General features: G+C 34.6%; 1 protein-coding gene across 1 annotated transcript in view; it reads right to left on the bottom strand.

Moving 5' to 3' along the window:
• The window catches only part of LOC150085173 (E3 ubiquitin-protein ligase RNF10), a 197,799-nt gene that overhangs the window by 140,475 nt on the left and 44,661 nt on the right, over positions 1-12,663 (bottom strand). The window contains exon 6 of the mRNA XM_090373063.1: positions 4,032-4,171. Within this exon, the coding sequence (XP_090229189.1) occupies positions 4,032-4,171 (140 nt within the window). The remainder of the gene's footprint in view (positions 1-4,031; positions 4,172-12,663) is intronic.

Raw genomic sequence — 12,663 nt, 5'->3', positions numbered from 1 at the left:
CGGAGACGTGGTGCCACCCGGAAATTGGGGATGATGAGTTTCAGTACGGCTTGTATAATGTATTTAGGAATGATAGAGTAGATAGAAGGGGTGGTGGGGTAATGCTTCTTATCAGAAGCAGCCTGAGTGCGACGATAGCTTTCCCAGATTCAGACATTTCACATGCTAGTATAGAGTCTGTATGGTGTTGTTTGTTGTTGTTTGTTTAGTTTTTTTTTTTTTTTTTTTTTTTTAGGAGCATTAGCAACTAAGGCCATATTGCTCCGGGATATGCGGTGGTCATTCCCTGACCTTTCCGCATCCTCCGTATTTGGTGGTGACGGGCTTGAACCCCGGTCTAATCAAGAAGCGTGTGCTATGCACTGCTGCTCCTTCCCACCTGGCTACGGAGGCGCCCTGTATGGTGTGAGATAGTTGGAAACAAAGGTACAATGCGAGTAGGTGTAATCTACAGACCAGGTGATTGTGAAGACTATGACAAAAGCCTCTACATGCAAATGGAATGGGCAAGTAAGCGTCAATGCCTTATTATGGGTGATTTCAATTTGCCTCTAATTGATTGGAGTCAATGGGAAGGAAACTCGACATGGGGAACAAAATTTTTAAATCAACTAGATGACTGTTATTTGTATCAACATGTCAGGGAAAGTACTAGAGAAAAGAATATCCTAGACCTCATCATCACACATGAATCAGATGACATAACAGGGCTAACAGTAGAGGAACCAGTAGCAGGAAGTGATCACGGAGTTCTACGGTGGATGATGACGAGAGAGGTAGCAGAAGTAAAAGGCAAAGGAATGGGTTTTAATTTCAGAAAAGGAAATTACGATGCCTTAAGGTACTACATGGCCTCTATTAACTGGGTAGATATCGCGCAGAGAATGAATACAATTGAACTGTGGTACGCTTTTAAAACATTAATCACCGATGCCTTGAATGCGTATATACCATTAAAAAAATACTCCACGAGAAGGGTTCCAAGTTGGATGAATAGTGAAGTTGCCACATTACTTGAGCAGAAAAAGGTGGCATGGAAACGTTACAGAGCAATAAAAAGTACTGAAGCCTATAACAGCTACAAGGTGATGTGTAATAGAGCCACAGAAAAGGTTCGACAGGCAAAGGCAGTTTATGAGAAATCACTAGCAAACAGAGCAAAGAGGGGGGATAAAGAATTCTTCACATATATAAATGCCAAGAAGAGCAGGACAAACCAGATCGGACCTTTACGTAAGGGAAAGGGGATAGTAATAAATACACCAGCTGCCGTTGCAGATGAACTCAACAGTTATTTTGCATCGATATTTACAAATGAAAAGCCTTTTGTGGCAATGGGAAATTGTGGGAGCGAAGTTAAAAAATATGTAATTAATGATATTGAAATTTCGCAAGATTATTTAATGAAAAAACTTTCAAGCCTACAGACTAGTAAGGCTCCTGGAGTTGATGGAATATACCCTATAATCTTGAGAGAGGCGGCAAGCGAGTGCATTGAACCACTGAGGCTGGTTATGCGAGCATCACTAGACTCTGGGGAGATTCCCTTGGATTGGAAAAGTGCAAATGTATCTCCCATACATAAGGGTGGCTCTAAAAGTGAAGTGGGAAATTATCGACCTGTCAGTCTGACTTCAGTAGTAGGGAAAATCATGGAGGCATTGATCAAGGGTGGAATTCAGGATCATTTGGATCGAATTGAAATTCTCAAGGATACTCAGCATGGTTTTGTAAAGGGAAAATCATGTTTAACAAATCTGGTTCGCTATTTCGAAAGGGTCACTCACGAGCTGGATTTAGGGAATAATTTCGACATTGTTTATTTAGATTTCAGCAAAGCTTTTGACTCAGTCCCACATGAGCGGTTGCTTTATAAGCTGGAACAGGTTGGAATCACTGGAAAAATCCTTAGATGGATAGAAGGATGGCTTCAGGGCAGGAGGCAGAGGGTTGTGATAAATGGCTATTCCTCAGATTGGGTTGATGTAAGAAGTGGGGTTCCCCAAGGATCAGTATTAGGACCACTGTTGTTTTTAATTTTCATAAACGACATTGATGAAGGGATAGAGGGCGTGATGTCTAAATTTGCAGATGATGTTAAAATTGGTAGAGTAGTTAATGATCACTGTCAAGCTGAGCTTCTTCAGAGAGACCTAGATAGACTTCAAGAATGGTCAGAAAAATGGCAGCTGTGCTTTAATCCAACAAAGTGTAAGGTATTACACCTGGGAAACAGTAATCCCAAAATAACTTATTCACTTGGTGGAGTTCAACTAAACCCAGTACTGGAGGAAAGGGACTTGGGTGTTACGATACGGTCAGACATGAAATTCTCTGAGCATTGTAAACAGGTTGCAAGGAAGGCCCATGGTGTCCTATCGATGATCTATCGAACTTTTGCAAGTAGAGATAGGGACGTGATAATCCCATTATATAAGGCTTATGTTAGACCACACTTGGAATACTGTGTTCAAGTATGGAGACCGCACCTAAAGAAAGACATCGAGCTTCTTGAAAGGGTGCAAAGAAGGGTAACTCGCCTGGTGAGATCGGCAAAAGGGCGTCCATATGAAGAAAGACTTCGAATATGTGGGTTGCAGAGTTTGGAAACTAGACACCTTAGGGGAGATTTGATTGAGGTGTTTAAGGCTCTGAGAGGCATCAGTAAAATGAATGAGGACAAAATTTTCAAGATTATAAATGATGTTAGAACTAGGGGACATAAATTCAAGTTACGCGGGGAAATGTTTAGATTGGACTGCAGGAAGTTTTATTTTAGCCAGCGAGTTATAAATTACTGGAATAAGTTGCCTTCATGGGTGGTAGAGGCCGACAGTTTGGGGAAATTCAAAGGTCATCTGGATAGTACTTTCGGGTAAGGGAAGCGCATAGGATGATAGGATTAATTTCCTTTTTATTTAATTTTTAATTTCATTTTATTATTTTTATTTATTTATTAATTATTATTATTTATTTATTTATTTAATTTTTGTTTTTATCATTGTTTTGTTCGGATTTTTTTTTTTTTTTTTTTTTTTTGGCTGGTGCAGCATAAGCCATAGGTTTTCTTGCACCATACGGCCGTTACTAATACTAATACTATAGTACTTTCTTTCACAGAGTAACAACACCAACCACCATATGAACTGCACATCAATAACTAGCCATGCAATATGTCAGAGTTCAAGAAAATCAGGATGTTATATAATCACTTTCAAAAAATGACATTTAATTTGTATCTATGTATTAGTATACATCTCATTGGGACTTCATAAAAGTGATAACATAGTATGAAGGATAACATTATCCATGATTGCAATAAGAAAGATACATACACTGTATTTCCATGCTAAAGAGAGTAATAGATCTGGTGCACTTAAAAAATAAAAATTACTTTTGGATCTTGGGCTACTTAAAAAAACAAAACATGAATAATAGATAATCCCATTAAATTATCTTTCAAATGTCATTAGAACAATGACATTTGTTCTAATTTATTTTATTATCCTGCATCACGAGTGTACAGTAGCATCACAGAAAGTGTATTCTTACCAAAAGTTATATGAAATGAATCTAGATAGTCCCCAAATATGATTTTTGGTTTCAACTTTGATTTGGTTGTGATATAATTATGTTTAAAAAAAAAAAAAAATCTATTGGAATTTATTTTTTATTAACATGTGAAAGATATGTTAATAAAAAATAAATTCCAATAGATTTTTTTTTTTTAAACATAATTATATTGCAACCAAATCAAAGTTGAAACCAAAAATCATATTTGGGAACTATCTAGATTCATTTCATATAACTTTTAGTAAGAATACACTGCCTGTGATGCTACTGTACACTCATGATGCTCAAAAAATAAATTGTAACATTAACATTGCATCATGTGGCCTAATGCTTAAAAAAACAAGGCATAAATACTGCATGTCATGTTGATTAACATGTTGGGTAAACCAGGTAACAACTAGAACTGCATAATCTGATCTTTATATTCTAGCTAGTATGAATTATTTCCAGATACTTACTTTTATTTACATAAAAAGGACCCTGAAGAGGATTCTTTTGAGAAGCTGGCAATGGAAACAGAGACCCTTTTTCTCTTTTCATAAGACTCATTGTTATGCTGTCACCAACTCTATACGTTGTTCTGGTTAATGACACCACACTGTCACAAAAAATGAAGCATTACAATATTTTATATATACATACATACAAATATATATATATATATATATATATATAAAATCAAGAATAATGATATAGAGAAGCTATATGATATGGGGGGGGGAAATTAAGTTTGAAATTAGATAAGTCTGAATTACAATAACATAACTCGTGGATCAGGGACACTATATAGCAAAACGTACCCTACAGCCATAATGTGTATAGGTATATATAAAATATTTTTAGTATAAAATATTGTAGGTAGAACATGTTAAAGAGCTTTATGTATAGAATTAAAACTAATGAATATACCATATACCCTGGGAGTGATATATGTTGTGAAAGGGGGGGGGGGGGGGGGAAATGAACCAGAAAAAAAAACGATAAGAATTGCACAGATTGAAACAATACCAAAAAATTTTTTGAAAAAACAACCAAGGTGGAAATAACATTGCAGTGTCTTTCATAATTTTTGTGTCATCATCAGAAGTCATCCACCAAAATCATGAAAAAGACAGCAATGTTCTTACTTCTGTTTCCGACATGTTCTGTATGCTTAGGTTCACGGGGTATTTTACAATTTAAATTTTACAAATTTTGAATTTACGCTAATGTGCTAATAAAAGTGTTGCATACAGATCATGGATGACCTTACAGAAGTAAGTGAAATGCTATGAAAATTTTTTGGTATTTTTTCAATCTGTGCAATTCTTATCTTATCGTTTTATTTTCCCGATTCATTCCCCCCCACCTTCTTTCACAACATATATCGCTCCCAGGGTATACGGTATATTCATTAGTTTTAATTCTCTACATAAAGCTCTTTAACATGTTCTACCTACAATATTTTATACTTAAGATATTTTATATATACATATATATACATATACATACATATATATATATACAGGCATACCTCGGTTAACGTTACCTCTGATAACGAAGCCTCGATATAACGAAGTCCGCAATTTCAAGCCCCATTTAACATAAAAAAATATTCCAATTTAAGGCCAACGCCCGACAATCATCCGATTGGTGACTGACGGTGACTCGTTACGTATTCCCGAGTGCTCCCGAGCTGCGGGCATGTCTGTTATAACAGTTTTGCGTGTCAATCGCGTAATTTAGTTGTTGTTTACATGATTGACGTTGTTTCAGTGTGGCGCATTGCAATAATCGACGTAGGTTCTTTACAGCATTACATAACGTAGATTTTGTAAATTTTAATAGAAATATTTTTGTTTTAGTTAATTAAAATGTCAGAATCAAAGAAAAGAAAAGCAATTTCTTTGGAAACTAAACTAAATATTGTACGACGTGTTAAAAGCGGCGAAAGAAAATCCGATGTGGCACATTCTTTAGGATTAGCGCAATCAACTTTAACAACCATACTAAGTCAATCAGAAAAAATAAAACAGTCTGCTCAGAATTGTACAGATGTTACAGCGGCAAAATTAACTCGCTTAAGGAATCCAATTTTAGAAAAAATGGAGAAAATGTTAAGTTTGTGGATAGATGATATGTCACAACGTCATATGCCTTTAAGTCAAATGGTGATTCAAGAAAAAGCATTATTTTTGTTTAATCACCTGAAATCTAAACAAACTGAAGAAATTACGGAAACCTTTGGGGCTTCTCGTGGTTGGTTCGAGAAATTTAAAAAACGGGCCAGGATTCATAGTGTAAAATTAACAGGAGAAGCTGCAAGTGCAGATGTTGAAGCTGCAAATAAGTTTCCAGAAAAACTAAAGGAAATAATTGAACGTGAAAATTTTCCACCAAATTTGGTGTTCAATGTTGACGAAAGCGGTTTGTTCTGGAAACGGTTACCAACAAAAAGCTTCATTTCTATTGAAGAAAAATCAGCTGCTGGATTTAAAGCAGCCAAAGACCATTTAACGTTACTCTTTGGATCAAATGCCTCTGGTGATTATAAATTAAAATTGCTATTAGTTTACCATTCAGAAAATCCGAGGGCGTTAAAAGGTAACATAAAAATGAATTTACCTGTAATATGGAAAGCAAATAGAAAAGCGTGGGTTACCAAGGAGTTATTTACTGATTGGTTTGTTAACCACTTTTGTCCTGGAGTAAAACGGTATTGTCAAAAAAACAACTTTGAAGAAAAAGCTCTTTTGTTGTTAGACAATGCTCCGGGACATCCTACTGATCTTAACACGTTGGACACATGCATTCCTGTCAAAGTTGTGTTTCTTCCAGCAAACACAACTTCCCTGATTCAACCATTGGATCAGGGAGTAATAGCATCATTTAAAGCTTATTATCTGCGTCGAACTTTAAGCAATTTAACTGAACTAGAGGATAAAGTGGAAATGACAGTTAAAACTTTTTGGAAAAACTACACCATTAAAAACGCAACTGAAAACATTGGTAGTTCTTGGAAAGAAGTCACTAAGAAATGCTTAAATGGAGTTTGGCGCAAAATATGGCCAGAAGTTGTACTAGAAGAAGAAAATAACATCCAAGAAATTAGAAATGAAGTTATCCAGATGGCTCAATCAATAGGTTTCGAAAATGTCGATGAAGAGGATGTTAGAAATTTATTGAATGCAGAAGATGATGGTTTTTCAGTGGAAGATTTAGAAAACCTTGTTAGCAACGAAGACAAAGATAATGAAGGCGAAGTTAAAGAAGTTCCTGCCGAAAAAGTGTTAACAACCAAAGATTTAAAAAGGTGCTTAAATGACATTGAAAACGTTTTAAATTTTTTTAGTGAAAATGATCCCGATTTAGGAAGAAGTGTTATTGTTAAGCGATCAGTGTTAAATGCAATAACTCTGTATAGGCAATTGTTAAATGAAAGAGAAAAAAAGCATAAACAATCAACTTTAACCTCATATTTTAAAATGTGATTTCACTTTGTATGTAAGTTGACTGTTTATTTAATAAAACTTTTCTTTGTTCGAAAAAAAGCTTTTCATTTTCTTTACGTAGGAACGTATCCCTATTCTGGCCATAGTATTTTTACCTCTGAAAACGAAGTTTCGCTTAACGAAGTAATTTCGTGGAACGCATCCTATTCGTTAATCGAGGTATGCCTGTATATATAAGAAAAATATGAAGTCAAAAGAATAGATTAGCTGAATAATATAAAAGATTAAAATACAGGATAACTCAATATCACAAGCATGGATATGATATTATCTTATCAATACTACAGGTATCAATACTACAGGTAGGTATAAGTTAGAATTTATCTCAATTCATAATTCTTTGGCAGAATTCTGTGCTTTATAAAAAACAAGGGAAACTATAAGGACTTTTCAGAGTATTATAACAGCTAATGCTACTTTGACTTTAAAAAATTATGAAGAGTAAAAGATTGTCTTTTTTTTAAATATTGTGTTCAGTAGGTTCTACTTCTGTCCTCTGCTGGAAGAACTTCATTCGTGTGCATTTCTCAAAAGTTACAATATGCAAAGATTCAAAAATTCAAGTCACCAAGCATCAATGATTACAAGCTTACAACCCAGGTACAGTACTAAATATTATAGGTTGTAATGCCTTTTATATTTGGGTTTTTCATTAAAAAAAATAAATAAAAAAAAAAATTAAAAAAACTGCCTGGTAAATACAATAGTCTCAATGCTCACTGTAAACAAACTTAAATTTAGTATTGCTTACTTTTAAACAAATGACATTGTTAAAAGTTTAATCTGTCATTTATTTAAATGACTAGAGCTGACTAACAAAGTCAGCTGACTAAATGCAGACTAAAGTCAGCTGACTAAATGCAGACTAAAGTCAGCTGACTAAAAGCTGACTAAATGCAGAATTAAGGCCATTAAGAGCTATTTAACACTAGAACTGCTATGATGGTCAATTTGACCACTTGCTTACTATAAACTGTTGCAGTTTTGCAGCCTTTTAACTACAGAAATGCGAGCTGTGACATTTCCTAACTTTCCATTAACTTTTACAAGCAGTCAATTTTACTGCTTGTAAAATTTCAATAAAATTATCTAATTTTTATAGAGTTAATCAACTTTTTGTATTTATTTATTTACCTTAGGACAAACATTTGTGATCCAAATCACCCTATGGTTTGTGCAAGTATATGTCCAGGTGCTTATGTCTGCACATCTGTGTACGCCGACCGGGCTAGCCGGATGGGTAAAGTGCTTGCCTGGCAACCCAAAGGTCGCGGGTTCGATTCCCGCCTCGGGCTTGGATCAAAGTACTGCAAAAACCTTGGGAGGTGCATTATGGCCACAGAAGCCTATGCGCCAAAACTACCAAAAAAAAAAAAAAAAAAAAACATCTGTGTACGCCGCTTCAGGTCTGAACATGTGTAGGAGGAGTCTACTATATACTGCTGCACATTTTAGTTTAATCAGGATGAAACTTTATATGTAGAAAGGTATTTCAACAATTTTTACGGTGCTAGTTTAATTTCATTACTAAAATATGGCGATCTCATGGTCTTACCCAAGAACAGATTCAAAAATATCTAATGGAATTAGAAAAGCTATCTGAAAATGAGTCTGAAGAGGAGAGTGGAGATGAATTTAGAGAAGAACGTGATGAGTAGATTCCTAATGAAAGAGGCAAGGAATGTAGTAGTGAAAATAATACTTCTGATCCTTATACATGGTATCATAATTGTAAAAACCGTGTCTGTTAGTGGGCAGAAAACATATTTCAAAATCCAGGCACATGTGGGAAGTTATAAAATCTGGTGATCCTTCAGCTGGACATGCATTAAAAAGGAACATAATTCACAATAACCTTGGACCAACTCATTATGCAAGGCAAAATGTGCATATGGATTCTATGGTAAGTACATTTTGTTTATTTGTAGATGCTTCAATAATAAAACACATATAGAACTGCAATGAAATCGAAGTGTGAAGGCAACTGAAGGATGATTGGTCTACATACATTCAAGAACTTGAAGTTCTTATCGCTGTACTTTTTAGCTTGCAGAGCATATGATGCTAGAAATTTATGAACTGAATAGTTTCTGGTCAACTATATGGGGTCTCAATTTTTTCATGATACAATGTCACATAACAACTTTTGTGAAATTAAGTACTTCATAAGATTCTACATACATTCTTCAAGAAAGGAGCCTCTAGGAAGTGATAAATTTGCTTTAGCTTCAGAAATATCGTGCAGATTTATTTCCACATGCAAAGCTTGCTATATACCTGAAACAAACATTACAATGGATGAGCAGCTATTTCCAACTAAAGCTGGATGCTGATTTACCCAAAATATTGCCAAAAAAACCAGACAAGTTTAGTATAAAGTTTTGGTTGGCAGCTGACACAACTTCAAAATATCTACTGAATGGCTTTCCTTATTTGGAGAAAGACGATAGGTACCCAGCTAGTGGTCACTTTCTGAATATGTTGTCCTAAAACTAATGGAACCATTTTTTAATCGACTGAGGTAGAAATGTAACCACCGATAATTTCTTTACCAGTTTTGAATTGGCAAAGAACTTAGTCCAAAAAAAAAATAAAAATACTATTGTAGTGGGAACTGTGAATCATGCTCAAAGAAGTTCCAATGTCCATAAAAAGAAGTTAGAATTATATTCCACTTCAGGTTTTCAAACTTGATAATTGCACCTGATGAATTAGAGTAAATAAAATGCCAAAGCAAATAAAAATGTCATAATGTTGAATATACTTCATACAAGGTTGCAATAATTAATGGTACAAAAGAATAAACCTGACACATTATTACATTACAAAGAAACAAAGGGGTTGATGTTTTAGACCAAATGACTAGAAAATATTCAACAAAAGCAGGTTCACATATATGGCCAGTTCACATCTTTTATAATATATTATACCTTTCAGTAATGGACACTTGGATTATTTATAAAGAAATAACATGGAAAGTAATGAAGAGAAGAGATTTTGAATTCCCTTGAAGAACTCAGAAAAAAATATATTTATTCACAGAAAGCAGCAGCAGCTCAAACCAGCAACAATAGCGGCAATATCAAACCTCTCAAAAGGCATCAATGACAAATTAGGCAATGCAAGGCAAAAAAACTACAGAAATGTGCACTGTTGTAAAAATAATGTCTGCAGAAAGTGCACAGGAATTGTTGTAAAAATTGTCATTTGTTTAAATTGTGCAAATTAATTTTTAAACTTCAGTTTATTTCCTAGACAAAAAGTTTTTTGTTCAAATTTTTGCTATCAGAAATATTACTTTCTGTATTGCCTAATTTGTCATTCTATTTTAACACCAGTGGTCAAAATTTTTGCTAGCTGGCAGTTCTAGTGCTAAATGACTATTAAGTAGCTCTTAACAGCCTCATATCACCTCTTAGGAGCTGAAATACTGCTCTGACAGCAATTGAAACAGGAAACTCTCCCCTCCAGTGCTGTGCGGTATCACACTCAGGATAGTGGAGAATGAAAAATGCCTGGTAGTTGCTATCTTTTTCTGCTCTATTAAACCTACACTATCTCCTCAGTTCATAGAGGCTGTTATCTACAAGAGATGGCTTTAATAGAAGAAAAAGTGTAGTGTCCTCCAGCCAGCAGAGTTTAAGTTAGAAGAAAATTTGTAACATATCATACAAAGGAATCACTGCACAAAAATTCAATTTCAAACTGAATGAAGTTTAAAGAGACTGGCTCTGTTAATGATAAGCTGCAAACTGGAAGGCATAGATTAAAGAAGACTGGCATTTTCAAGGAAACTTTTCAGCAAAGCCCATGGAAATCACTAAGATGAGCATCTCTGGAACTTAGTGTTCCTAAGGCAACAATGCAAGTAGCACTTGCTTTAGATCAGTGTTTCTCAACCTTTTTTTTTAATTATCGCTCCGGCTTGACTTCAAAAGAAAATAAATCTGAAAATCTATTTTTCATTTCACCTTTTAAAGAACACAAATGATTTGATTAATTCTTGAGATCATTCTCGGTGAGTGATTCATTGATTTCAGCTAACTAGTGCATACCATGAAATTGTTTTCTCATTACACTGCTTTCAAATATTTCCAGTTTTTCAGTGAAAGCTTTTAATACGCGTTTGCAGTCTATCACCGTAATTAATTTCCCTTGAAGTGATACTTCATTAAGTTTTCTAAAAATCCAAGCCATACAGTACATGTTGTTTTTGTATTTTTGATCTCCTTTGCTAAATCTGTCTCCTTTGCTTTCTAAAAACTAATTATCGTATCAAAAAGGTTTAAAAATCTTGTTAGACAGTTTCCTTTAGAAAGTCATCTGACTTCTGTATGTAAAAGAAGCCTCACATACTGTTCTTCATTATTATTATTATTATTATTAGCCATATGGTGCAAGGAAGCCTGAGGCTTATGCTGCAGCGGCCAAAAAAAAAAAATAAAAAAAATAATTTCCTATTACCCTGAGAGAGAGAGAGAGAGAGAGAGAGAGAAGTAGAAAGGAATCACTAAGAAAGAGAAGAGAAGAATGATGATATCCAGCTCAGGACCCTGGGTGTGCCAAGCCCATACTCACCAGATGTGAGCCCCTGGGCACAAAAGTTTCTGAAAAAGCAATCATATTTGCCATGTGACTTTATTTTATTGATTGTTTTAATAAAAATAACAAAAAAATAATATTTTTTGCAACCAAATAATGTCAGTGCACAATGCAGTGTATTGCAAGAACTTCGGGACATACTTCCTTTAGGTGGGCTATAAAACCTTTGTCTCCAAACATGGAGGTAGCACCATCAGTGCCCCAGAATACCAAATTTTCAAATAGTACCAAATAGTACTTGTTTTTCATCAACCCATGTTTTTACAGCAGCAAAAATAAAAATGGATGCTCCAGTACAATCAGTTTCTATAAAGTTTACAAACTACATCTCTTGTAATTTATAATCATCTTCGAAATAACGAACGTATGCCATTAGAAGGGCCTTATTGTCAGTAACTGGAATTCATCAATCTGAACAGAAAATTTTCTCGTTTTTAGTTTGTCAATTAGCTGCTCTTCAATGTTAACTGACATCTCACTGATTAGTCTTCGAATTGAATTGTTGCTCAATAGCAATGCTTTTAAAATACTGAAACGATTTTGATGCATTACTGTTGAAAGTAGTCTCTAATGTGGTTCGTATAACAGTCTCAACAACTGTATGAGCCTACCAGTTTTTGCAATGATTTCTGCAATTTTATAAGATGCAATCATTCCATCATTTGTTTGTGTGTTCTTCTTAAATACGTAAGTAACAGTGTTACATTGCTCAAAATTCTGTTTTAAATTTTTATAATATTTGATATGTTGATCAACTTTATCAGGATGTTTCCTTTTTTAAGTTATCTAAAAGTCTTGATGATCTTACAGCCTCATTTGAAAATAACTATTACACATAAGGTTTTTTTTTTTTTTTTTTTTGGTTTTATTGGCGCATCAGCTACTAAGGCTATAATGCCTTTTCACATAAGACACATGGGCTGTCTTGAGTGAATATCTAGCTTGATATTCATCCAGATACTGTCGACACTTTCTTTTCAGCACTTGACACGATTGA

This window comes from Mastigoproctus giganteus, chromosome 5, assembly GCF_048544385.1.
Source record: "Mastigoproctus giganteus isolate SK-2022 chromosome 5, ASM4854438v1, whole genome shotgun sequence".
Classification (NCBI taxonomy): domain Eukaryota; kingdom Metazoa; phylum Arthropoda; class Arachnida; order Uropygi; family Thelyphonidae; genus Mastigoproctus; species Mastigoproctus giganteus.
Note: the sequence above shows the minus strand (reverse complement) of the source record. Positions and strands in the feature narration are given on the sequence as shown.